This window comes from Pithys albifrons, chromosome 4, assembly GCF_047495875.1.
Source record: "Pithys albifrons albifrons isolate INPA30051 chromosome 4, PitAlb_v1, whole genome shotgun sequence".
NCBI classification, from domain to species: domain Eukaryota; kingdom Metazoa; phylum Chordata; class Aves; order Passeriformes; family Thamnophilidae; genus Pithys; species Pithys albifrons.
The window spans coordinates 85229513-85256143 of record NC_092461.1 but is presented as its reverse complement, the minus strand read 5'-3'; the positions used below and the strand labels follow the sequence as shown (position 1 = coordinate 85256143).

Sequence of the window (26631 nt, the reverse complement as noted above, 5' to 3'; positions counted from 1 at the left end):
AAATCAGGAAACTATAGTTAGGTATTCTACATCTCTCCTTTCATGTGACCTTACTGAAGGTCAGAGAACTCCAAGAGCCGGAGGCCATGGCAGTACCAAGGACCTTCCTCTGCCTAGGTTGCTGTCAAGGAAATTTCACAACCACTTTGTTACTAAAACTAGTTCCATACACAGATGAAAGTATGAGACTGAGAAGTTCCTTTTTATCTTCTGAATGAAAGTTAAGGACTCATTTATCAAGATCTGGCAATTTGTTTGTGCTATTTTTGGCACTGCATTAGAGCAACCATACTGAGTGTAGTGTAGTTTACAAACAGTATTGAGCATGATTTTCTATTACACTAAGTAGCAGGTGATTTACCCGTCATTATTTTTTAATGAAGCAGATTAATACTAAATCCTTTTACCACTGGAAAACTACAGGAATCTGCATGGTTCATTAGATCGATGTAGGTTTAGCACAAAAAGCAATTATTTTTAACCCTCCTTTAAAAATGTGTGTTAAGATAATTGTCTTAATGAAGCTTTATCTGCCCCTTTCTTCTCTCTCTATCATTTTCATATTTATTATTATTATTTATTTTTATACACTAGAAATAATTACAATCTTGAAATCTAGTTTGCTCTTCTTTAAGGCCCTTTCTAGGAATGAATGAAAAAAAAAAGCTTAACGGCTAATTAACTAGCACTAAAATTTAATTGGGCCCAAAGGGTGAAGTGTTCAAAATTCATTAATTACTTTTTCCCAGCCCCTTTGAAGTAACTACTATGGCAGTGTGATGTCTCACTTCTGAAAGAACAAGTGTAGACACAGTCTAATTTTTTGGAACTATTATTTTAGAATACCTCAAAAACAGGTTCCTGCAAAGAAACTTCATGAATGTCATGTAATATCATGATCTCACCTTTCTATTTCTCACAGGTAAACTGGAAATTTTATTGAAGATTATCACTAATTTGTTGCATTGTAAGCATTGTCTAATCAGACAAATTTACTTGTGTTTTTTACTGAGTGCAATATACTCCGCTTTCAGCAAATGAAGTGGTAGTCTATGATCAACACATGAATTTTTAGTAATTAAGGCCCTGAAGAAAACTACATCAACGAAAATGCACAGGTAGACAGTCTCTGTTTTTAAGTCACTATTTCATATAAAATTCTTTTCATTATCAGAGCTAAATCTTCAAATTTCATTTAACATAAACTCATAACTCCTTTTCCATTTTCAAGCTTAAGAAAAATAAATGTGTCCATTAGCACTTCAATGACAGATATATGAGGACAAGTACAAAAATTCCTGTTCTCAGTTCTCATTTACAAGACGACCATATATTTTCTTGTGCTTAGCCTAAGAAACCCAAGTAAACAGAGAACCTTTAGTATGCTTTCTCAGCAAATGTCATTGGTAAGAGACCTCTAATTCAGCATGTTCAAGGTCATGAAGTATTTTGCAGATAAATGATACTGAATGAAGTTGTTCAACATAGGTTATGCTAAGCAGCCAGTCCAAGTCAAGCTTCCAGACCCTAAGGGTTTTATTCATTCTGTGGTCCCACCTGAACCCCATGTTAGTTTAAAATATGGATATACATCATCTCTCCCATGCCCTGCAGTTCATGCCAAGGAAACCAAGTTTTGTGGATAACAAAGACGCTGTGTTGCCCCTTAGCCCGATGCCATATTTGGATGGTGTTAAAATGAGTTTGACCAGATCATTTATAAAGGGTCCATGTTTAACACACAGCTACTTATGTTGAAAATATTTGACTTTAAGTTGTTTATATTTCTAATGTTTTTAAACTCCTTAGCCTTGAACATTCTCTTTTGTAATGGCAAGGGTAATTAACTCTGCATATTTTAGATCTTAAATACTTGGAGAAAATTCAGAGCGGGAACTCAAAACTGTTCCTCATATCTCAGAGCAGTGTCTCAATCACATTTTGAATAAAGTATCTATTTGATGCAAGCAGATAATTAATCATTAGGTAAATCTTCAATAGACATTAGCATTGTTCCAAAAAAACATTAAAATCATTTTTACAACTTCAAAAGTTATTACAAAGTATTTGAGTAGCTTCAACAGCAAAATCGCCCCTTTACCCCCCACAGTTACTTCTTTCCTATTCTGTGACCCTCTATTGTACACTGACCTGCAAGGTCAACACGAGTGAAGTAAAACAGTGAGATAATTGAAGTCAATGGTTAGGCATATTATTTGCGTTTTAAACCTTTTGCTTCATAAGAGAAACAAGCTGAATAATATTTTTTTAACTTTGAAGTTTTCATTTTTTTCCAGCCTATTATAGATTTTGACATATTTTGTTCTAAAACCAAAACAAATAGAGGAAAAATAGAGAATTAATGATATGATAGAAATTGCTGTTCCCATAAAATTCAACTGTGGATGATGACATGTTAAAAAATTAAGTCATTGCTATTTTAAAGGTTCTATTATATATTGTTAATATTAATATAACTGCTTTGTTAGCATTAACAAATTCAGCTGGATCACAATTGTCTCCAAGGCTCAGTTTCATCAAAGGATTCATCATTATAAAGTTCAGCTCAGCAAGACAACAGAGGATGTAGATCATCCTGGAAGGAAATGGAAAGTGTCTATCAATTTATTTCAGAATAAATAATATAGGCTTACCCCACAGAATAGATTTTCATCTCTTTAATATTTCAGCAGAAACAGAACATCACTGTTGCTCACATTTACACTTAGTATTGCTAAGTTAAAAAAATTACATAAAGCTCACAAAGTACACTTGTCATTTGCAATAATAAAAACTTTAGGTAATGTTTAATGGCCTTTGCCTTGTTTTCAGCAGAATTGTATGGAAGCTGATAAAGCAATGAACTAAAGTGGGTACTTATATTCATTGCCTTCATTTCAAAGTAGTTGAAGCATCTCTCTCCAGGTTTATCATGCATTTATGAGACTGTTATATCAATGCTTTAAAATTAAATAATGTACTTTAAAATTAAAATGGCTGTCTGAAAATGTGACAATACCTTCTTTTAAATGTTAGTATCCAAGAAGGCTCATTAATGACAGGGTTCACTGTAGAATGAAAATAAAGCCTAAAATGAATATTCCAAAAATTTATTCCTCCCAAAGTGTGAATTATTTTTCTGTTTTATACTTTCAGCTGAAATCAGATTTAGACAAGCAAGATGGCAGCCTAGAATATATTCTGACTGGGGAGGGAGCTGGAAGCATTTTTGCCATTGATGAGTATAAGGGCAAAATTTATGCCAAAAAAAAGCTGGATCGGGAAGAAAAACCTTTCTACACTCTGAAAGCACAAGCAATTAATAGGAGCACTCGACTTCCTGTTGAACCTGAATCAGAATTCATTATCAAGGTTCGAGATGTCAATGACCATGAACCACAGTTCTTGGATGGACCTTATGTGGCTACTGTTCCAGAGATGTCACCTGAAGGTATGATATGTTATGAACCAAAATATTTATTTCCATATTATTGTTCTAGATAGCTGTGTTGATAGAGAATCTTAAGTGCATATGTTATAGACTGCTTCTCAGTGAGATATAAACAAGGTTTGAAAATTTGCAAAGGTATGTGCTTAACTTGAAGGTCATAAATACCTCCACTTAACATCCTTGTAGTTAAGTATTTAGGTACCTATATGTGTCCAAGCCCTTTTCCAGATTCTGGATACATGCTTGGATTGACTACAGACAGTTGTCTTTCCCATCAGTGATTCAGGCTTGAAATTAGTACTTGTTTAAAAATATAGCATTATCAGTAGAAATAGGTAGAGTACCATAGTCGGTTGCAAAGGAAATGGGATGACCACCTCATTCTCCGTATGTTGTCTACCTATTTACACTGCCAAATCTCTTTCCTATCAGTCAGCTTCTTATTTGGATTAGAGTTCAGTGTAGGACTACCTTCTGATTTCCTAAGCACATGAATTGCAATTTTCCTGTCAAGAGGAACAACTTCATCGCTGCACCTCTTCATTCACACTTCTACATGATCAAATAGAGCTGTACTAGGATCTGTCATGTATCTGGAAATTTAATACAGCAAATACAAATCAAAGTCAACATCTGACAAGTATAGGTGTATATATACATCTGTATGTACATACACACTTGCATAAGTAATATGTGTACACATAAAATTAAAGCCTTCAGGAACCCAGAGTCAATACAGCTGACATAAGCAGGCATATTATAGGCACTATCTCCAAATAACTATCTTCAAAATGAAAGGAAAACTGGATTCTTTAAATCTTACAGAGAGAATCCCAATAGTCTTTTCATTCTTATCCCTATCTCTTTTGGCTATTTCTATTTGCAATTGATATTGAAAGGAAATTAAATATTGTGCTACTTTAAACAGTATGAATTAATGAGGTCCTTAATGTTATAACATCAGTGCTCATAAAATGTAATATTAACTACGTTTTATTAGCATTACATATTCAACTTTTAGGGCAAAATCAGCGAATCTTTCACTGTAAAACATAAACTTTATCTTTTTTTACCAGCCAGAATAGCAGTTGCAAGAAAAGGGTATTCGTGCCTGGTGTTTAATCAAAAGTGATGTTAATATGTTAATTTCTGCCAGCAAGCAGCAGTTTATGATCACTACCAACAATGGCCTACAAAAGAACTCTATTTAATCAATTTACTTGCTAGTTACACTGCTTATACCACTTTCTACTGGCAAAGTCAGTTCTGATGGTTTCTTCACTGCCACTTTCTTCCATGCAGACAGAATTAGTCTGCATCTGAGCTCTTGGTCAAATAACTTTTTCTAATCAGTTGCTTGTTCAGAGGATTCTTCTAGCCTTTGCATCTTGCTCATTAATTCAAGTTTTGAGACAAGACAGGTGTCTTGGAAAGGACCTTTGCATTTTTATTTTTTTTTCTGTGCTTACAGTAAAAATGTGTATAGTTCAATGTCTAGAATTATCTGTGAATATACAATTGTAGGACTTTGATAATTTTTTTTCCTGTAGTAAAACATTGTTTATACGGCACTTGGTCTCTTTAAAAGTATTTTTTAAAATAGTTGATGATTTAGTAGGGCTTCATCTATACTCACAGAGACCTGTAACTATTCACATAAGTGTATGAACAACTGACTTGTGAATTTCTTCCAGCTTATTTTTCTGTCTTAATGATGGATACATATATACATATATAGATAAATGATATATAGATAGAGATAGAGATAGAGATAGAGATAGAGATCGATAGGTATAGATGACATAGATATATATACATATAGATATATAGATATATAGATATATCTAAATAGTTAGGTAAGGTCGTACTTTAACCTTTTCTCATATGCCTTTTTTCCCACCTGAAACTGTCAATAAGATCTTGACAAGTGGGAAATTTTTCTCTATACTCTCTTGAGTTTGCTATAAACAGATAACCTAAAAACGAAAGGCTCAGCTGTCTTTAGCCAATCTCCTATGTCATCAATTATATATTTAAATTCCTAAAATAGCATATGATTTCAGAATAAGATTAATTCAGTTGGAGAAAACTTAATTTACTTTGTGATATTCCTGTAATATTATAAATAAAAAATATTCCAGTTAAATGTAGAAATATATGAAATGAAAAAAAAAGGTAAAATAATCAGAAATAACACCATCTCCCATTTGCCAGAATAGGTGAAAAATGAAGTAAGATCCCTGAGTGCTGATTCTCTGACACAGACTGCTTCAAATAGTCATCATCTTCATCATGGCTAGGCTTCGTGAACGAAGATTTGGGAAGGGCATTACCCACGCTTGCTGCATATCCTTTGACGATATTGGCAAGGAGCGGTTCTTTCTGTGTTGTCTTTTTTCCTCAAGACTGACTCTGTGTGCATTCTCAAAGGAAGCAGCAGTGTCATGAATGGTGTGCCTCCATGAATCCCGATTGGAGGCCAGAGTGGACCATTGGTGGCAGTCAATATGGCCAAGGCCGAGGTGTTGTTTCAGAGAGTCCTTGTATCTCTTCTTCGGGGCTCCTCTCTTGCGGCAGCTGGTGGCGAGTTCACCATAGAGCACAATCTTCGGAAGGCGGTGATCCTCCATCCTGGAGACGTGCCCTGCCCAGCACAGCTGCGTTCTCATCAGCATGGCCTCGGTACTGCTGACCCCCGCCTGTTCAAGAACAGACACATTGGTCACGTAATCAGACCAATGGATGTTTAGGATTGAACAGAGGCAGAGTTGATGGAAGCGTTCGAGAAGCTGCAGGTGGTGGCAATACATGACCCATGATTCAGATCCATATAAAAGAGTAGACAGTACAATGGCTCTGTAGACACTAATCTTTGTACTTTTCTTCAGGTGTTTATTGGACCACACTTTTTTATGAAGTTTCCGAAGGCTCTGTATGCCTTTGCTAGCCTGTTGTTTATCTCTTTGTCAATCTTACCGTCTGAGGAAATGATACTTCCCAGATAGGTGAACTGCTGGACTGACTTAAGCTCTGATTCACCTATGGTGATGTGGGGATGATGGAAGACTTCTTGAGGAGCAGGTTGGTAGAGAACTTCTGTCTTCTTCAAGCTGACTTCCAGCCCAAAAAGCTCAGCAGTCTCTGCAAAGCAGGATGTTAAGCACTGCAGAGCTGCTTCTGTGTGAGCAACGAGGGCGGCATCATCAGCAAAAAGCAGCTCGCGGACAAGGTGATTCAGGGTCTTGGTGTGGGCCTTCAGTCGCCTTAGGTTGAACAGGCGTCCATCGGTACGATATTGGATGTAGATGCCATTTTCTTCATCAAGGTCTGCTGTGGCTCTTTGGAGCATCATGCTGAAGAAGATTGTGAATAGAGTTGGTGCAAGAACTCAACCTTGTTTCACACCACTGGTTATTGGAAAGGGCTCAGAGAGTGCATCACCATATCTGACTTGTCCACACTGATCCTCATGTAGCAGGATGATCATTTTGAGGAACTTGGGGGGGTCATCCTAAACATTCCAAGATCTGCCACAGGCCTTTTCTGCTCACAGTGTCAAAAGCTTTGGTGAGGTCAATGAAGGCTACATAGAGACCTTTGTTCTGTTCCCTACTCTTCTCTTGCAGTTGTCTGAGAACAAACACCATGTCTGTGGTACTCCTATTGGCTCTGAAACCACACTGGCTTTTAGGTAGAAGTTCTTCTGCGATAGTGAGTACTAATCTGTTCAGAAGTATTTTTGCAAGCATTTTACCAGCAATGGAGAGCAAAGTGATACCTCGGTAATTTGAGCAGTCTGATTTTAATCCTTTCTTCTTGAACAGGGTGATGATGACTGCATCACGGAGATCTGGTGGTAGTTCCCCTTGTTCTCAGCAGCGCACAACAAGCTCGTGGAATTTGGCATGGAGTGCTTGAACTCCATGCTTCCAGATTTCGGGTGGCATTCCATCAACCCCAACTGCCTTACCAGTTTTCACCTGTTGTATGGCCTTAAGTGTCTCTTCCATAGTAGGGGCTGCATCCAATGGATTTTTCACCAGATCTGTAATGTGCTGAATTGCTGAGCCTTAGACTACACAGTGGGCACTGATGAGAGTCTGAAAGGGCTCAGACCATCATTTAAGGATGAAGGTTTTTTTCTGTGAGAAGCATTCGACAATCTGCACTGAGTAAGGGACTTTGAACCTGGTGTGTGGGTCTGGACACTGCTTTCAGGGTCTTCTTCTTCAACAATTCCTGGATCTCTTGATTGTTCTCATCAAACCAGTCTTTGTTTTTCTTGGGAGAGAACCCTAGGGACTCTTCAGAGGACTGCAGGATGCAATTTTTAATATGATACCAAAGTGCTTCAGGAGAGGGATCTATGGGATTGTCTTTAAGTCTAGTTTGAAGGTTTACCTGGAAGCTGTCTCTCACTGTGGCTGTTTGAAGATTGTTAACTTGGAACCTCCTCCTTGGAATGCCACCTCTCTTAGGTTTGGGCTTGAAGTGGAGGTTAAGTTTGCAATTCACAAGGCAATGGTCTGTTTGACATTCTGCACTAGGCGTCACTTGGGTATGATGGACATCGCTGACCTTTCTCTGTTGCACTGAGATATAGTCAATGAGGTGCCAGTGCTTGGACCAAGGATGCATCCAGGTTGTCTTCAGGCTGTCTTTCTGTTTAAAGATAGTGTTGTTGATGGCGAGCTACTGTTCTGCACAAAACTCTAGCGGGAGGTATCCATTGTCGTTGCAGTTTCCAACTCCATGCTTGCCCAGGACTCCTTTTCAGGCTTCACAATTCTTAATTTGTCTTTTTCTGCTGGGTCAGCTTGGAGAGTTGGGGCATATACGCTAAAAAGAACAACATGTTGCTTGTTGTGTAGAGGGAGGCGTAAGGACATAACGTGATCAGAATGACCTGTCGGCAGATTTTCAAGTTTGGAGGCAATGGAGTTTTTAATCATGAAGCCAACTCCTGAAAGGTGTCTTTCGGTTTTGGGTTTGCCTGGCCAGTAGAGTGTGTATCCGGCACCATGTTCTTTAAGCTTGCCTTCCTCATGAAGACGAACTTCACTGAGAGCAGCAATGTCAATGTTGAGCCGCGATAGTTCGTGGGCAATTAGAGCAGAACGATGCCTAGGACATCCACTATCCCCAGTATCAAGCATGCTTCTGATGTTCCAACATGTAAGTGTTAGTTTGAGCACACCTGTGCAGGCAGGTGTATGCCTTTGAAATCTCTTTGGTTTTGGTTGACTGCATGGAAGATGCCAGTTGGCCGCGGTTATCCAACTGGGTGTGGAGACGAGCTTTGTTTAGGTCACCTTTGCTAGGCCCATCTCCATGTGGAGCAAGCAGTGCTGTCCCTAGAAAAGGCTGCTTGGTCATTCAGGATGCTGCTTCACAAGACTGCCATTTCCAGGGTCAAGTCTTGAATGACCAATGGCCTGAACCGCCTGCATGGCACGTTGGGTCTGCAGCTTCCCGTTGCTTCCTATCACCTGCTGGTTTTGACCCTCGCCTGTCGCTACAGGGCTTTGCAATGTGGGTGAACCCTTCGAGCCTGTGCAATGGATTATTTAGGTGAGGCACAGCATGTGTGGAACTGGCCCCACCCTTTACTCCTGAGGTTCATCTGCCACGGCCTAGTGAGCTTGGACGCTGACAATGAATACCTCAGGACGTAGGTTTGGTTAGAGTATCCTTCTCTTAGATGGATAGCCTTACAGGGCTAAGCGAGCTCCATCTGCCCAGGTTTGGGGTTGGAGTTGTCCTTCTCCTAGAATGGTTGCCAGGTGGCTAGCAAGCCCATCCTGCCCATGGACACACTTTGTCTGACCCTTCAGCTGAGACCTGTCTGGCATGGGAAACCCTACTGGTGGCACAAACCACCTCCAGCATAGCTGTCAATCTCATGAGGGCATGCAAGCTTCTCCCCCACGACAAGAGGTTGTCCCCGGAGAAGGCTTCAAATAGTAAACTCATAGATATGCGACCATCAAGTGTATGATATGTGAATCCAGGTCACCCTTTGGATCTTAAAATATTTTCTACATTGTTTCTTGTACACTTTATCTCTTTAGCACCAATGTGATAGCTATTCGAGAGATCATTCTTTCACCTGCTTTTTCCATGTAAACACTACTGGAATACCAAAGCGTATGTCTGGAATACACAGTGTAAGTGGAGTATGTACCTTGATAGTGGTCAGCTCCAACATGTGAAACAGCTGAGCAGACACAATGAGTACTTCTCTAGGCTCACTTATCCTTCCTCTCAAAAGGTAGGGACTGCTTTACTGAGGTAAAACTATATTTCACTGTGCATTCTAAACTAACCTTACAAGGAAATTTACAATCTCACAGCAGACAGAAAGAGGAACCAATGTAAATTTGCAACACTGATATCATAAAGGCTTATCGTGTCTGTGTTTTCCTCCCAGTAAACTAGAACATACTCTTGCAGAAGAAGAGCAGAATTAGTTTAAGTGATATAGTACCATAGACCTACCCTTTGCTCTGTTCTGAGTTCTCTAGCATTGTCTCAGTTCACTGATGCTCGATCTCCTAGTCATTTCCTCACAGGAAACACTCTCAGGAAGCATGGTTAATATTTGGGAAAGTAGGCCACTGCTAGTGAACATTTTGTGTGGTACTAAGAAAGCAAGGAAAGAATAATTCAGAGCTAGCCACTTTTCTCAGAGAACCACAGCAAAGCCAGAAAATAGGTCCAGATAATTTTGTCTGAAGTTAGTTACAAATATCAATATATATTCTAAGGTGCCAACAAATGAGAATATATTTTAATTCTTTATTAGCTCTCTTTTATCTTCAGTACTAAATTTTATTAGGGTTTTATATGCAAGTGTCACAGTAAATGAAATGTGTGTCAGCAAATGGACTGTCTTCTGAGAACACAGGACTGTGCTTTCCCCTCGGGCACTTAGTATGATTTTACTGTAAGTGTCTTCTAAATAGCTGTTAAACTTGTACAAATACAGTATATCTGATGGAGTGGTTAAGAGTCAGATGCAATAATCTATCAGTACTTACTGACCTTACAGATTGCAAGCTCTAGTTAGAAAAATGAATAACTATTTGTCATATGGGGGCCCATAGTATACTTAATGAGCTGCATTATATAAATGGCACTACAATGTTTTGCCCGAAAGGGTAAAACCAAGGCTGCAGAGACAAAGAGTAGTAGTTTGTCTTCAATACAGTTAATCAAAAAGTTCAATTTTGAATTATATCATGTCATGCTTAAAATGTCAGGAGCTAGGGTTTTGGAGGTTTCTTGTTTGGGTTTGTGTGAGTGTATTTATATGTTCATCGATTATTTTAAGATATGATTTGTATCTCATAAATTATTCTTCTCAAAACCATGTACTTACAAATAATGGCTTTTAGGACTTTTTGAATGCAGAATATTAACATTGCAACTTCTGTCACTCAAATACAAATATTAGGTAAACACGATTCCATGATTCCACTCAGTAAATGTTTTGTGTTTGTTTCTCATTGTATGTTTGTTTGCTTGTTTGTTTTCTTCCAGGTTTTTGTGAGTTTTGTTTTTCTTTCTTTGTTTTGCTTTGCTGATTTTTTTTTCTTGTTGGCTTTTTTTGGTTGATTGCTTTTGGTGTAGGGTTTTTTTCTGATCATTAAATGTATGAAGAAATAAGGGTTTCATGGCATAATAATTTTCTTCTGATTACTGTGTAGTTTATCCTTGATGCAGAGGTTCATGTAGTGATCATAAAATCTTTGTTCTAAACAATGTGAGAAGTTACACCCCATTTTTTTCATGGTCTGCTCTCACCCAAATTTAGAAATAGTCTCCCTCCTGTTAGTGCAGGACATCTGTTATTTCATCCCTCCAGGTCAGCTCCCTCTTTACTAGATGCCTTTTACCTATTCACCTTTCCATTACATCCACTAGCTGCATCTCTTTGAGCCCAACTGGACAAATTTCAATCTTCTGCTGCTATACACAGGAAGAATCAAAAGACAAGCAGAAAAGTGTGCTTGGGTCTTACAGAAGCAGTAAATGGTGGTTTAGATTCAAGATTTCTTTATAATGGTTAGAAACTGAACAGAAAATAATTATACTTTTAAACATGTGAGATACACAAAAGCTGCAATAACTTTGCAGTCCTATATATGTTGGATTTTATACCTAATTTTATAAATATGCTGCTGTGAATAAGTCTGTTTCTAAACATAGTTGTGGGCAGTTGGTTTTATTTAGTAGAAAATGACATTCATGACAGATGATTCCTACAGAATTATTCATAGTTTTTGATCCCTTCCTAACTACCACTCCATTTCTTTTTCAAAGCAGTTGCATTCCAGTTATGATAAATCGTCTTAGAGGATGAGTTTTCTGTAATAGTGACAGCAATTTCTACAAATCAGAGTTGATACAAAGTTAACAATTGTGTAGCTGAAGATTACATTTACCCTTCAGTCTCATTACGGAATTCTGTTATATCTGAGGCATATATGTGCCTTGACTAAATATGAATCTGTAATTTTATCTTTAACATTTCTGCAGAGCAACAGGATCTGGATATACGTTTATACATCAATGCACACATCTAAAATACAAGTAAATATCAGATATTCAATTTTGTAAATAGGTTTTGAAGGACATAAAGGTCTAAAAGTTCATGGAGATTAATAACAGTTTATTATACTCTGTACCTGAGAGATGATAAGATGTCTTATGGAATCACTTGAAGTGCTACTGAATAAATTGAGAGAAAATGCAGAAAATAATTTTTAAATAATCTAAATATTGAATGTAACATATATGAAAAAGCCTTTTTAATTTCTGTTTAAACATAAAATGATTTAACTGCTAGAAAACAGCTATGGATACATTTGTTTTATTGGAGACAAGTATCAACTTTGAAGTTGCCATAAAAAAGGAGTTTCTGGTCTAACTCCCTTTCACTCTACTGTTTCTTATTCTTTTCACCTCTAGCATAACTATACAGCTGTATTGGTAAGGAAGTGCAACCATGTGAACATATACCAGAAATGTTTAGAAAGTATCTGGATTTCCCACTGTTCCTCACAAGAAGTGATGTGTGTATTCTAGTGCAGAACTTAGGTGAGGAAAAAAAAGAAACCAAAAATAATGATTAGAAAATGATGTTACTGTGAATATTTTCTTTTAAAGGACATTCATTACTGGTGGTGCCATGAGATTGCTCTCAATCTTCTATCTAGGATATAAACAACTTCCCACTAGAGTTAAAATCAAGCTTGGCAGTTTGATTCTGCTGTGTTTTTGTGCTGGGAATTCTGCCATCACTTTTGCACTGGGACTTCTGCCATCATTTTTGCACTGGGACAGGCTCATTAAAGAGTCAAGGGTAAAAAATTTTATCAGAGCCTTGTTATATTTTTTGCCTCCTTTTCTTGGTAACAATTAATTTCTTTATCACCAGTGGGCCTACTGATGATAAAGAGACTATTGTTCATATAGGAAAATTCTGTAAAATACTTTGAAGAATACAGACAGGGAGAAGAAACAATTTGCTATATTCCATTCACATATCAGAAACTAGGGAAAAAGGCATGATATACGTAGCATTTTAAGTAACATAAATATAGTGCTAAAAATAATACATTATTTATTTTTATTTTTATTGAAAATGTGTATGTAATAAGAATGGTTGCTAAGGAAATATTTTCCCTTTTTACTGATAAATTTTAGATGGTGCCAGTTGCTCTTGCAAAGTTTTAGGACAGTTTGTTAATATAATTGGCATAGTAAAAAGTTTTTTAAGAGTTTATGTTTTGTAATTATGAGATAATTTATACAAGAAGAATATAGACATAATCTATTTTATTTTTCTTTGAGGTACTTCGGTCATACAGGTAACAGCTACAGATGGTGATGATCCTTCTTATGGGAATAGTGCCCGTCTGATTTACAGTCTCATTCAGGGACAGCCATATTTCTCTGTGGAGCCAAAGACAGGTACTACAAATGAACTTGTAACTTGAAAATATCCATAAACTAATAAAATGCATGGAAGTAAAAATGTCTTTCTTCATTTCAAAACAGAGACCAACTGATACCACTCTACACTCTTACATCTCTACATAGGTCCTAGATATAAAGAAAATAATTTTTTTCTTTCCCATAGGACACTGAAATTCTTTCTTTCTAGGAAATCCAAATTTTAGTTAGAAAATTATCTTGTTAAAGAAAGGAATTGGGTTTTGAGTGCCCCATTTGACAAATGCATCTAATAATACTTCTTATTTAACAAGTCAATAACTTGTTATGTGATGTTCTCTGTGTTAGAGAAAACACAGAGATGTGTGACATCCCTCCAAAAACCTAATTTCTGAGATGGATGTATATGACAGAGAAAACGTATTGAGTATTCTGCTCCCCAGAACTAAAAATATGCAGAATGGATCTTTCATACACCATACTTGCTCCCATGGGTACTAATTCCCAGAATTAGGACAGTTGTGTTGTGCATGGTCTAGAATGTAAATTCATAACAGGCTCTAATGACACATTTTATACCCATATTATACCATCAGATGTTGGGGGGAAAATGGGACTGTTATATGCTATTCTATTACACTTTTCATTTTTAGGGGTCATCAGAATGGCTTCCCAAATGGACAGAGAAACAAAAGATCAGTATTTGGTCATCATCCAAGCCAAAGATATGGTTGGGCAACCAGGGGCATTCTCAGCGACAGCCACTGTTACCATCAACCTCTCTGACATCAATGACAATCCACCTAAGTTTCAACAGCGTGAGTATAGGCTGTTTACAGTAATTGAAGTCCTAAGGAAATTTAGATTCATTATAGTTCTGCTTGGTCTTTTCAGAACAGGACTGTGTTTCACTTCGGCACATAGATTTAAATAGAAGTAAAATAAAAAAAAATATTTAAAAAAACACACAGAAAAAAACATGGGGAAAAAATGCTATCATTGTAAAAGATTTCAGGCCTGCTGCTTTTACTTACCACTAGGATTTGGAGATAAATCACTTAATAAACTGTTTTCCCTATAGGTCACACTACCTAAGCCTAAAATGTGGAAAACAGGATATTTTGGACCAGTTTCACTCACATTCTGTCTTCTTCTTTCTTTGTTCTTGTCTGACAGATACTGTAAAATTTTTGGCAAATGGTGTGAACATCTTTGTCCAGGAGATGTAAGAGCTGCTCACTGGTCTGTCAGCAAAAACTAGTGAAATGCAGTTATGAAGAACTGTCCTCCACTGTATTTTCATCCTGTTGGTTCATGGAATCATAAAATAGTTAGTGTTGAAATAGACCTTTAAAGGTCATCTGATCCAGCACCTCTTCAGTGGGCAGGGATGTTCAGAGTTCCATCTAACCTGATCTTGATTTTTTCCAGGAACAGGGCATCCACCACCTCTCTGGGCAACCTGTGCCAGTGTTTCACCACTTCCACTGTAAAAAATCCCTTTCTTATATCTAATCTAGATATTTCCTCCTTTCATTTAAAACTATTGCCTCTTGTCCTTTGCTCTATTTATTGTTAAAGTCGGGCTGAGAGAGGTCAACTTAAAAGTGGGAAGGTTGTCATGCCCTGCACCCATGATCTATACAGTGCTAGATTATATCCTTTGACTTACTAAAAGCTGGGGATTTTCCCCAAATTTCTGAGAATCTCAGGCCATCACAGCTAGAACAGCTATTAACCATGGCAGATCACTTAACTGTGCCAGTATTTGTTTCTTTAGGACTCTACTATATGAGTGTCTCTGAAGAGGCTCCTGTAGGCACCATCGTAGGCAAAGTCTTTGCAGAAGACAGTGATATAGGAGAGAATGCAGCCATGAACTATTCCATTGAAGGAGACAGCTCAGATGTTTTTGACATCATTACTAATGATGAGACTCAAGAAGGAATTATCTTACTAAAAAAGGTGAGGTCTCTGAAAAGTTATAAAAAATTAGTTAAATACTGGCAAGAACCTCCACAAGCAAGCTGGATGTTTAAAAAATGCCTATTGATTTGGATTTTTTTCTTTGGCCTTTGTGATTTGATTGGAATATTAGAGGGATAAAAAGCAAAATGCTTTCTTTCTGATTACCTTTTTGACTCATTCCTATTCCTACTGAATACAACAGTCACAGTCAGAGTATCTTTAAGTTATCTCTAGCTGTACAACACATTGTATCCCATTGTGAGAAAATGTTATATCTCTTCTGTAAAGTTTTTATCAATAAATTACGAACAATATTACCAGACTTCCAACACCTCCTGTTACTTGAAGTCAAAATTTATTACAATATTATATAGACAGTGGAATTTATGTTATAACTTTGAAAAGACACTAAATACACTCAAAACCCACCAGCTTGTGAATTAAGCTATGTAACAGTCTTTGATATTGTGTAGTTTGTTTTGGAATCAAGTAGGAATACTTCCAGGGCATCTGGGGCATCCCCTGAAATACAGAGAGAGTTTAGTCTAGTGAAATCCAGAACCCTGAAGAACTGGAACCCCTAAGTTGGTGGGTTTTGTTTGTTTGTTTGTTTCATTTTGGTTTGTTTTTTTGGTTTTTTTTTGTTTGTTCATTTGTTGTTTTCTTTTCCTACAGGGAGTTATTACAATTCAGGAGGCTATTTTTTTTTTCCAGAAGATAAGGATTATCCAAAATAGTAAAGCAACTATATGTTATTAGGGGTGAAATTGTATGTGGAGACTTTTTTAACAATGTTTTTTGATTGTAGCATTAAAGCCAGCCTAAATGTGAAAGCAAACAAAAATTTTAGAATGTTTTTAACATTAAAAAAATCAAAACCTTAGAATGAACTACTTTTAAAAGTAACTTTTGGGTTTTTTCCAAAAAATTCCCAGTTGAAAGATAAAACTATTTTGTCTTTAATCTCACACCGTTTATGGAACTATATTTAATTCAAATGTTAGGAAAGAAATATTCCAAATCACTTTTTTTGTTTCCTTAACAGACCGTGGATTATGAGAGCAAAAGGCGATACAGTATTCAAGCAAAAGTTGCAAACAAGTATATTGATGAACTTTTTTTGAAAGAAGAACCATTTGAAGACAAAACTGTTGTCAAAATCAATGTGGAAAATGCTGATGAACCTCCAGTTTTCACTGCAGAGAACTATGTAATGGAGATTTTTGAAGGGGCTGTGAGTGGCTCACTGGTGGGGATCGTAACTGCTAGAGATCCAGATGATGATGACAGTCCAGTAAGGTACTTAAATGTGAACAGGCCTCAGTATAAATGTAGTTGGGATTTCCAAAAATGATTTTGTTCATTGCCTTAGCTCATAATTACAGCTGATCTTGCTCACTGTGATAGCCTGAGTTACTCTAGATGTCATGGTTTAACCCCCTTAGGTGGCTAAGTACCACACTCAGTCACTCCCTCACCCACTGGAATGCAAGAGAGAATTGAAAGCGTAAGCTTGTGAGAACTCATAGGTTCAGATGAAGACAGTTTAATAATAATAATTTAAAAACCAACCAAACCAAACTAAACAAAAAACCCCCCAAAAACAACAAAACAACAAAACCACAAAAACAGAGAGGGGGAAAAACAACACAAAACCCCAAGAAAAACAAGTAATGCAAAAACGACCCAAAATAATTGCTCACTAGCAGGCAGCTGATACCCAGCCACTCAACCCAACAACAGTAGATATTATTTTTAATACTTTTAATAATAAATAATTTTGCTGTCTCTTCAGGGAGAAAATAGGTCATTAATCTTTAGCATGGGGTTTATAATTAAAATAGCTTCCTGAATTGCCTGGTGACACTGTGTACTGTGCAATTAAGAACAGCTAGGATATAGTGTCAAATGGGTGAGACACAAAATAATTTATGGTGCATAGATTTTTAATAGCAGGAATATATACATATATTATGTTATGGCTTCAAAGGTTTAAGTAATGATTTGTTATGATTTTGCATTCATTTACTGTTATTTAGTAAGCTAGTAATAGGTTAAATTAAATAGGAAAGAGTAAAAATATACAGGTACTTTATAATTTCCTCTAAAAGGCCTCATCTGATGGTTTATTTAGATGACTACAACATCTCTTGTGGAACAATTAAACGTTAATGCATATCTATGACTTTTTAGTTACAGATATTTTGAAGGAACTTCCTTCAAAGTGAGTATGTCTACATAGTCCCAAAAGGGTGATACATATCACTGAACTTCTTTAGAGTATGTCACTTCTAATACATAGATAATTTTATTGAGCTAAGTACTATGGAAATGAATCTAATTTTAATACAATTGCTATCATAAATGACAGCAGTTACTCATAATATAGAAAACAAGATGTTTCCTTATGGACCTTGGATTTCAAACAAAAAAATAAAAAAGGCATGGAACAAAACCTCACTACATAAGTAATAAAACATAACAAGCATCCAACATAAATTTTCTTACAATTTTTTATTAGGAATCAGATTACCAAAAAAAAGCCAAAACAAAACAAAAATGTCAGAAAATCCTAATCAAGCTTTGATAATTACCAAAAATAGAGGTTTATAAATGTCAAAAATTTGGCTCGAATTGTAAGAACTTTCACTTACAGTGTTGTGCTGGTTCCTTGATGTATCTTGTTACTGATTTTCAAAATAAAGAAAACATAACTATAAATGGCCAGTTAGAGTCAGCCAACTGCTGGCACACTATCTGAGCTGGAGTCCTAAGTGTCAACAGGAAATAGAAAGACTTTGTCAAGCACAAATAAAGCTACAATAAAAGGGAGTAGTTTCATGTGGGATTTCAAAATCAGTGTGGAAAGAACCTTTCAAATATTAAAACAGTTTTATTTCCATGAAATAGACTCTACTAGGAACTGCATCATAGGGTCTTTTTCTTTGTAGGTCATTTAAAATGTTAGCAAATACCCTTTCTTGAATCAATACCTTTGTTGTTTTTTTCTGTCCATCTATGGCCTGTGTCCAGTGGTTAAACTTTAACCATTTGAATGGTATGTATGTATGTATGTACGTTTACACTTGCATGTCCACTTTTAAACATAACATCCAGAGGTGCTTCAGGGAAGACTCAGGAACACAGGACTCATTTGCAATCATCTCCTACATTAGGATTTTGTACCCTGCCTAGGCACTTAATTATGGCTAGTTTTCTGTCTTTATAATGCCTGTTCCCTTGGCATCAGAGCATGTCAGCTATGATAAAATAGATTTGCCATTATACTTCCACTTAGCTGTTGGTGTTATTCATTTCACAAGTGGCACTTTTGCTGTTTCTTTTCAATGAAGTAATTCACCTGCTGTGAGCCTGACTTAGAAGTATGAATGAATAATGCATTTCAGACTCAGTTCACATTAATATAGATCTGAGACATACTTAGTTTTATAAAAAGAAGGGCTTTGATCTTGGCAGCAGTGAATTTTAAATGTTTATAAGTGTACATTTTTCATGATTTCTGAGTTGTTGCAGCACACATTTATATGCATATATGCACAACTCTGTTTTTTCAACTGGCAATAGCATTCTATGTCTTGCCTCTGATGAAACATTTTGGTATTAGGGAATATCTTTACTTTTTTTGGTGCAGATACTCTATTGTCCAAAGCACACCTTTAAAGAGACTGTTCAGCATCAGTGAACACAATGGAATAATCATTACAACTGAACCTCTGGACCGAGAGATAGCTTCTTGGCACAACATAACTGTTACAGCCACAGAAACAAGTGAGTAAGAAATTTAAGGAATGCTGTGATTTTTATACTGTGAATTGTAATTATCCTCTGAATATGCCTTCTTTTAAGTGGAGAATACATGCTACTTTCTCATTACATTACTGTCACTCGCTACATTAAGGAGCATTATTAAAATAATTTGTTAAATAGAAGCAGAATGCATTTGAGCTCCAAGGTCCTGTGCTTTTTCATAAAAGATGACCTTAAAAATAAAAGACATTGTAATAGGATTGAGAGTGTAACGCTTTCAAGTTACACTGAGGCATATGAATTGCTCCTGCAGTGCAAGATCTTAGGTTAAATTAGACCCTGGTTAATTTCACACCAGATTTTTGACTAGTGTGAAATTATCCAGAGTCTAATTTAGCACCGGTCAGAAACCTGTGGCTCAAATTAATTGGGAATGCAAGGCCTGAATCAGCTAGACTTCTATTCATTGACAATTAAATCCATGAGGCAACTTTTACATAGATTTCACCTGTCAATTTTGTTTGAAAGTCAAATGCAAATTACATCAGTTTTTGCTTTTGGTGATCTGGTTGCCCTTAACCTGGGACAACAGTAGAAATTTTATAGCTACTGATTTATAAGACATTTTAACAAATTATTATGGGATATTATTTAAAAACGAATCCCATTCATCCTCAGAAAGAAGTAAACCTACATGAAACAAAGTTCAATCAAGAAATCAGACAGGTTTTCCCAAATGCCCTTGACACCTTTTTTTAATCCTGAATCTCAGTTAAATGTTATTTATTTCTCAGATCACTTAAACACATATGCATAAACTGTCCTGTTCTCACAGGGGAGCCTTCTGCCTATGTTTAAGAAAAAATATCTGCTAAAGATGGCAGGAGCCTTCCTGGGGTAGAAAGATGGAATGCTTCCCCTCCAAGTTATTATTATTATTATTTCAAAATTAAGAGGCTTCAGACACAAAGTGTAGAAAAGGGAAATAACAGTTCTTTACTAATACATATATATCCAAAGACAGAACAGAACAGACAGCAACACCATAACCAAAACTTTCAAATAAATCCCGTCCATCTCTGCCCCTTCGGCGCAGTTGTATTTGCAGACAGCAGGGGGTGCTGTCGGGCCCCAGCAAGGCAAAGGCACAGCCAAGGGAGCAGTGCTGATCCCAGAGCTCACCTGGGAATGGCAGCCACATGGATGGGCGGGGACCTTTCCTGTGGGTAGTACAAGGACCTTCTCACTGTCTTTTGTCTGAAAGTATTGTGGGGGCTTAGAAACTCTTCTGCAGATGGTGCCTGCTCCTAAATGAGTTTGTAGTGAATCCAGGCAGTGATGGCTGTCCTCTCAGGAGAACAGCAAAGGACATGCGGAATCAGGGGCAGGGGGCCTGACCTCCGTCCCAGTGCTGCCACTTGCCCAGCAATCGGCGACTGGGCATCCAAGCATATGGAAAATAAAGGTAAAGGGCACTGGGAAAAAATGAGCACAAGGAAACCTGTGAGGTAGTGAGAGAGCTGAGCTCCAACAGGTCACCTACTTTTGGCTCCCAACCCCCAAACCACTGTGTTGGTAAGGGACAAAAAAAAAAAATCAAAAAAAAAAAAAAAGAAAATCCATGGCAGATTTTTTAAACTATAACATCTTCCCTGTAAATATGTAGACCTTTACTGCAGGATAGCCAGTATCTGTTTTCATTGAAGTCTTTAATTTGTATGCATGAATTGATAGTATTATCTGCCTTTTCAGCATCTCTGTGAGTTTTTAAGCAAAAATGTATTTTTCTTCTCCTGTTGTTGGGCAGCTGGCAGGTGTTGGCAGAATTCATGTCTGGTGTAGTATTGTCATGTCTTGAATAGTGCTATGGAAGCACAGCAGGATGACTTTGGTCTGGACTTTTCTGTTTAGTTAAACAATAAAAGAGGAATGAATCAAATATTACAAATGAATAACTGTCTCCTGCAGCAAAAGAGAGTGAGTCTTTCACAGCAATGAAAGTTATTGTAGAGAAACGGAGACCTCATTATGTTCATATTCTTATTCTTTATTTCTTTAATTATGAAAAGGTCACTGTCTATAACACTATGTTCAAAAGCACTGAAGTTAGGTCACCTTGGTCCAAGCTCACCTGAAATGATTTATACCATTAACTAGAAGCATTTTATTCCTTGTAGTATAGTCATAACATATACTGTGTGCTTGAGACATTTGGTGGATGGCATTGTGGCTCCACTGAAGCCAAATCAAAATGTCATTAGAGTTTATCCAAACAAGGTATTCCTTGCACCTAAGACACATATTGAAACTGCATTATAACAGCAACTTCCCTAAGAGCTTGTTGATTCCCTGGAACTCATACAGGACACTAGACTTTTGCCTCCATTGAAGCACAAGGGGTGACAGATTAGTAAGAGAAGCTTGCCTCCGTTATTGCAGATCTGTGGTGTGGATCATCCTATCCTCATGCCATTGAGGGAACATGTTTTAAAGGTATTCATTGGAACTTAACTGCAAGCCGTCAGAACTTGAAACCTGTTGGCTCTTATTCCACTTCATGCCTAAAAAACTTCTTGATTTTCAAGAGAAATCAAGCTTCCTTTCACCAGGTTTTACTTCGATGTCATCAGCGTTCACCTAGAACTAAGCCAAAGCAGAAACAACAGCATCCTAACCATATCCAAGAACAAGAAATCCTTAAGTCATCATTATCCAATTGGCAGATGGTCAGTAGTGGTGTTTCCCTAGGCTCAGTATTCGAGTCAGTCCTGTTTAATATCTCTATCAATGATCTGAATGAGGGGATCAAGTGCACCCTCCATCACTTTGCAGCTGACACCAAGTTGAGCTGTGGGAGTGTTGATCTCATGGAGGATAGGAAAGCTCTGCAGAGAGATGTGGACAGGCTGTATCGATGGAACAAGGCCATTTGTATGAGGTTCAACAAAGCCAAATGCCAGGACCTGCTCCTTGGTCACAACAACTCCATTCAGTGCTACTGGCTTGGAGAAGAGTTGCTGGAAAGCTTCTCAAAGGAAAAGAAGCTAAGGGTGCTGGTCAGCAGTGTCTGAATATGAGCTGGCTGTGTCCACATGGACAAGAAGACTAATGGCATCCTGGACAGTGTGACAAGCAGGACTAGGGCAGGAGTTGTGCCCCTGTGCTTGGCACTGGTGAGGCTGCATCTCAAGTACTGCGTTCAGTTTTGGGCATCTCACTTCAGAAAGGTCATTCAGTTGCTGGAGCATGTCCGGAGGAGGGCAATGGAGCTGGTAAGAGGGCTGGAGCACAAGTCTTATGAGAATCATAGAATAGAATCATAGAATCATAGAATCAATTGGGTTGGAAAAGACCTCCAAGATCATCGAGTCCAACCCTTGGCCCAACTCTAGTCCATTTACTAGATCATGGCACTCAGCGCCACATCCAATCTGCGTTTAAAAATCTCTAGGGATGGTGAATCCACCACCTCTCTGGGCAGCCCATTCCAATGCCTGATTACTCTCTCTAGAAAGAATTTTTTTCTGATATCCAACTTAAATTTCCCCTGGCAGAGCTTGAGCCCGTGCCCCCTTGTCCTATTGCTTAGTGCCTGGGAGAAGAGACCAGCCCCCACCTGGCTAGAACTTCCCTTCAGGTAGTTCTAGACAGTGATGAGGTCACCTCTGAGCCTCCTCTTCTCCAGGCTAAACAACCCCAGCTCTCTCAGCCTCTCCCCATAGGGCTTGTGCTCCAGTCCCTTCACCAACCTTGTTGCTCTTCTCTGGACTCGTTCCAGCACCTCAATATCCTTTCTGAACTGAGGGGCCCAAAACTGAACACAGTACTCAAGGTGTGGCCTCACCAACGCAGAGTACAGGGGAAGGATCACTTCCCTGGTCCTGCTGGCCATGCTATTTTTGATACAGGACAGGATCCCATTGGCCTTCTTGGCCACCTGAGCACACTGTTGGCTCATGTTGAGCTTCCTGTCAATTAGTACTTCAAGGTCCCTTTCTGCCTGGCTGCTCTCCAGCCACTCTGTCCCCAGCCTGTAGTGCTGCAGGGGGTTGTTGTGGCCAAAGTGCAGGACCCGGCACTTGGCCTTATTGAACTTCATCCCATTGGAATCAGCCCATCTCTCAAGTCTATCCAGATCCTTCTGCAGAGCCCTCCTGCCTTCCAGCAGGTCGACACTCCCTCCCAGCTTGGTGTCATCAGCAAATTTGCTGATGATGGACTCAATCCCCTCATCTAAATCATCAATAAAGATGTTAAACAGGACTGGACCCAATACAGACCACTGGGGAACACCACTGGTGACTGGCCGCCACCTGGATGCAGCTCCGTTCACCAGCACTCTCCGGGCCCGACCCTCCAGCCAGCTCTTAATCCAGGAGAGGGTACACTTGTCCAGCCCATGGGCTACCAGCTTTTCCAGGAGTATATTATGGGAGACAGTGTCAAAGGCCTTGCTGAAGTCCAGATAGACCACATCCACAGCCTTCCCCTCATCCACCAGGTGGGTCACTTGATCGTAAAAAGAGATCAGGTTGGTCAGACAGGACCTGCCCCTCCTAAACCCATGCTGGCTGGGTCTAATCCCTTGTCCACCCCGAAGGTACTGTGTGATTGCACTCAGGATGAACTGCTCCATAACCCTGCCAGGCACGGAGGTCAGGCTGACAGGCCTGTAGTTGCCAGGGTCCTGCTTGCAGCCCTTTTTGTGGACTGGGGTGACATTCGCCAACCTCCAATCATCTGGGACCTCTCCAGAGAGCCAGGACTGTTGGAAGATGATGGAGAGTGGTTTGGCAAGCTCTTCTGCCAGCTCCCTCATCACCCTGGGATGGATCCTGTCTGGTCCCATAGACTTGTGAGGATCCAACTGGCTCAGTAAGTCGGTCACTATTTCCTCCTGGAATACAGGGGGGCTATTCAGCTCCCTCTCCCTGTCTACCAGCTCCAGATGCCAGTTGTCTTGAGGGCCACCTGTCCTACTGGTAAAAACTGAGGCAAAGTAGGTGTTAAGTACCTCAGCCTTCTCCTCATCTTCCTTAACTATATTTCCCTCCAAGTCCAACAGAGAATGGAGGTTTTCCTTGCCCCTCCTTTTGTTAATAATGTATTTATAAAAGGATTTTTTGTTATCCCTAACTGAAATCGCCAAATTTACTTCAAATTCCACTTTTCTTTCTCTAATGTTTTTCCTGCATGACCTAGCTCTATCTGTAAATTCTTCGTAAGTAGCCAGCCCTTTTTTCCATAGTCTGTAAACTTTCTTTTTATCCCCGATTTATTGCAGAATCTCCCTATTTAACCAAGCTGGCCGTCTTCCCCTCCAGCTGGCCTTTCGGCACACTGGTATAGCCTGTTCCTGTGCATTCAAAATTTCCTTCTTAAAACATGTCCATCCCTCCTGGATCCCCTTGCCTTTAAGGGTTGTTTCCCAGGGTATGCTCTGAATCAGTTCTTTGAATAGGCCAAAATCTGCTCTCTGGAAGTCCAAAGTAGAGGTTTTAATGATGGCTCTCCTTACATCCCTGAGGACTGAAAATTCTATTATTTCATGGTCACTATGCCCCAGGCGGCCTCCAACCACTACATCATCTACCAGCCCCTCTCTGTTTGTAAACAGTAGATCTAGCGGGGCCTTACCCCTGGTAGGCTCATTTACCAGTTGATGAAGGAAATTGTCCTCTATACACTCCAGGAACCTCCTTGACTGCCTCTTCTCTGCAGTATGAAGCTCCCAGCAGATATCTGGCAGGTTAAAGTCACCCACAAGAACAAGGGCTGGAGATTTTGAGACATCCACCAGCTGCTTGTAGAATAATTCATCTCCTTCATCATCCTGGTTGGGCAGTCTGTAACAGACTCCCAAAACGGTGTCAGCCTTGTTGGCCTTGCCCCTGATTCTGGCCCACAGGCACTCAACCTTGTCACTGCTGACCTCAACTTCAACAGAGTCAAGAGACTCTCTAACATATAAAGCCACCCCTCCACCTCTCCTTCCCTGCCTGTCCTTTCTGAAGAGCTCGTAGTCCCCCATAGCAGCACTCCAGTCATGTAAGTCATCCCACCACATTTCTGTGACAGCAATTATGTCATAGTTTTCCTGCTGCACTATGGCTTCCACCTCCTCTTGTTTGTTTCCCATACTGCGTGCATTGGTGTACATGCACTTCAGCTGGGCCATTGATTTCATTCTCAACTCGGGCTCTATGCCCTTAGGCTTATCTCTGGAGAGCCCAGTTGCCGTCCCTTCCCCATTCAAACCTAATTTAAAGCCCTCCTAACCAACCCTGCCAACTTATGGGCTACAGTTCTTTTGCTCTTCCTAGATAAATGAAGCCCATCTGGTTTGACGAGACTGGGCAACACAGAGTTTGCCCCATGATCAAAAAACCCCAAATTTTGATGATAGCACCATCCCCTAAGCCACCTATTGGTAAGCTGGGCTTTCCTAAACCTCTCCTCATTCATCCCAGCTAGCACAGGAACTGAGGCAATTACTACCTGTGCTCCTGTCCCCTGAAGAGATCGGGTCAGTGCCTTGAAATCTTTTTTAATTACTCTGGTACTCCTTTTATTAATGTCATCACTGCCAACCTGGACAACCAATAGCGGGTAATAGTCTGAGGATTGGATAAGCTTAGGAAGTATTTTGGTAATATCCCTCACCCTGGTCCCGGGAAGGCAGCAAACTTCCCTGTGGGATGGGTCTGGCCGACATATAGGGCCCTCAGTTCCCCTCAGAAGGGAGTCACCGATTACAACCCTTCTCTTTTTCCTCTTACCTGTAGTTGTAACCCGTCTGGTAGACTGGGGGTAACCAGAAGACCTTGTAGACAGATCCTCCTCCTGAATGTCCTCCAACAGACTGTCCGAGTCCAGGGCCATATACCTGTTTTTAAGGGCACCCGGGCAGGTGAAAGGGGTCAAGGGGGTGTTTTTGCCTCTACGACCAGGCACCTGTTTCCATCCGTCCCCATCCCTATGGTCTGTTCTGTCTGCCTGATGGCAGGAGGGGCTGGTCTTCACCACCTCTTGCTGGGCTTCCTTAGGAGTGGAAAGGGTGTGACTCCACCAGTCAATTTCCCTTTCACTCTCCCTTATGTTTCTGAGCCTATCCACCTCTTCCTTTAGCTCTGCCACCAGACCCAGCAAATCGTTCACCTGCTCACATCGTATGCAGGTGCTTCTCACACTGTCCTCTGGTAGTAGGTCCAGGCTCAAGTGACTGAAGTGACTGAAGGAGCTGGTGTTGTTCTTACTGGAAAAGAGGAGGCTCAGGAGAGATTTTATCACTTTCTATAGCTACCTGAAAGGAGATTGCAGGGGGGTGTGGGTCAGTTTCTTCTGCAGGGTAACAAGTGATGGGACAGAACAGCCTCTAGTTGTGCCAGGGGAAGTTTAGATTGGGTATTAGCAGTGGACATAACAGTGTTAGGTTTACAGTCTGACTCAATGACTTAAAGGTTCCTTCCAACTGAAACTACTCT

General features: G+C 39.2%; 1 protein-coding gene across 1 annotated transcript in view; it reads left to right on the top strand.

Moving 5' to 3' along the window:
- LOC139671660 (cadherin-19-like) overlaps positions 1–26631 on the top strand; it is an 82932-nt gene that overhangs the window by 27009 nt on the left and 29292 nt on the right. Inside the window, exons 3-8 of the mRNA XM_071554893.1 lie at positions 3157–3451; positions 13310–13429; positions 14065–14229; positions 15192–15376; positions 16425–16678; positions 19032–19168. Of these exons, the coding sequence (XP_071410994.1) occupies positions 3157–3451; positions 13310–13429; positions 14065–14229; positions 15192–15376; positions 16425–16678; positions 19032–19168 (1156 nt within the window). The remainder of the gene's footprint in view (positions 1–3156; positions 3452–13309; positions 13430–14064; positions 14230–15191; positions 15377–16424; positions 16679–19031; positions 19169–26631) is intronic.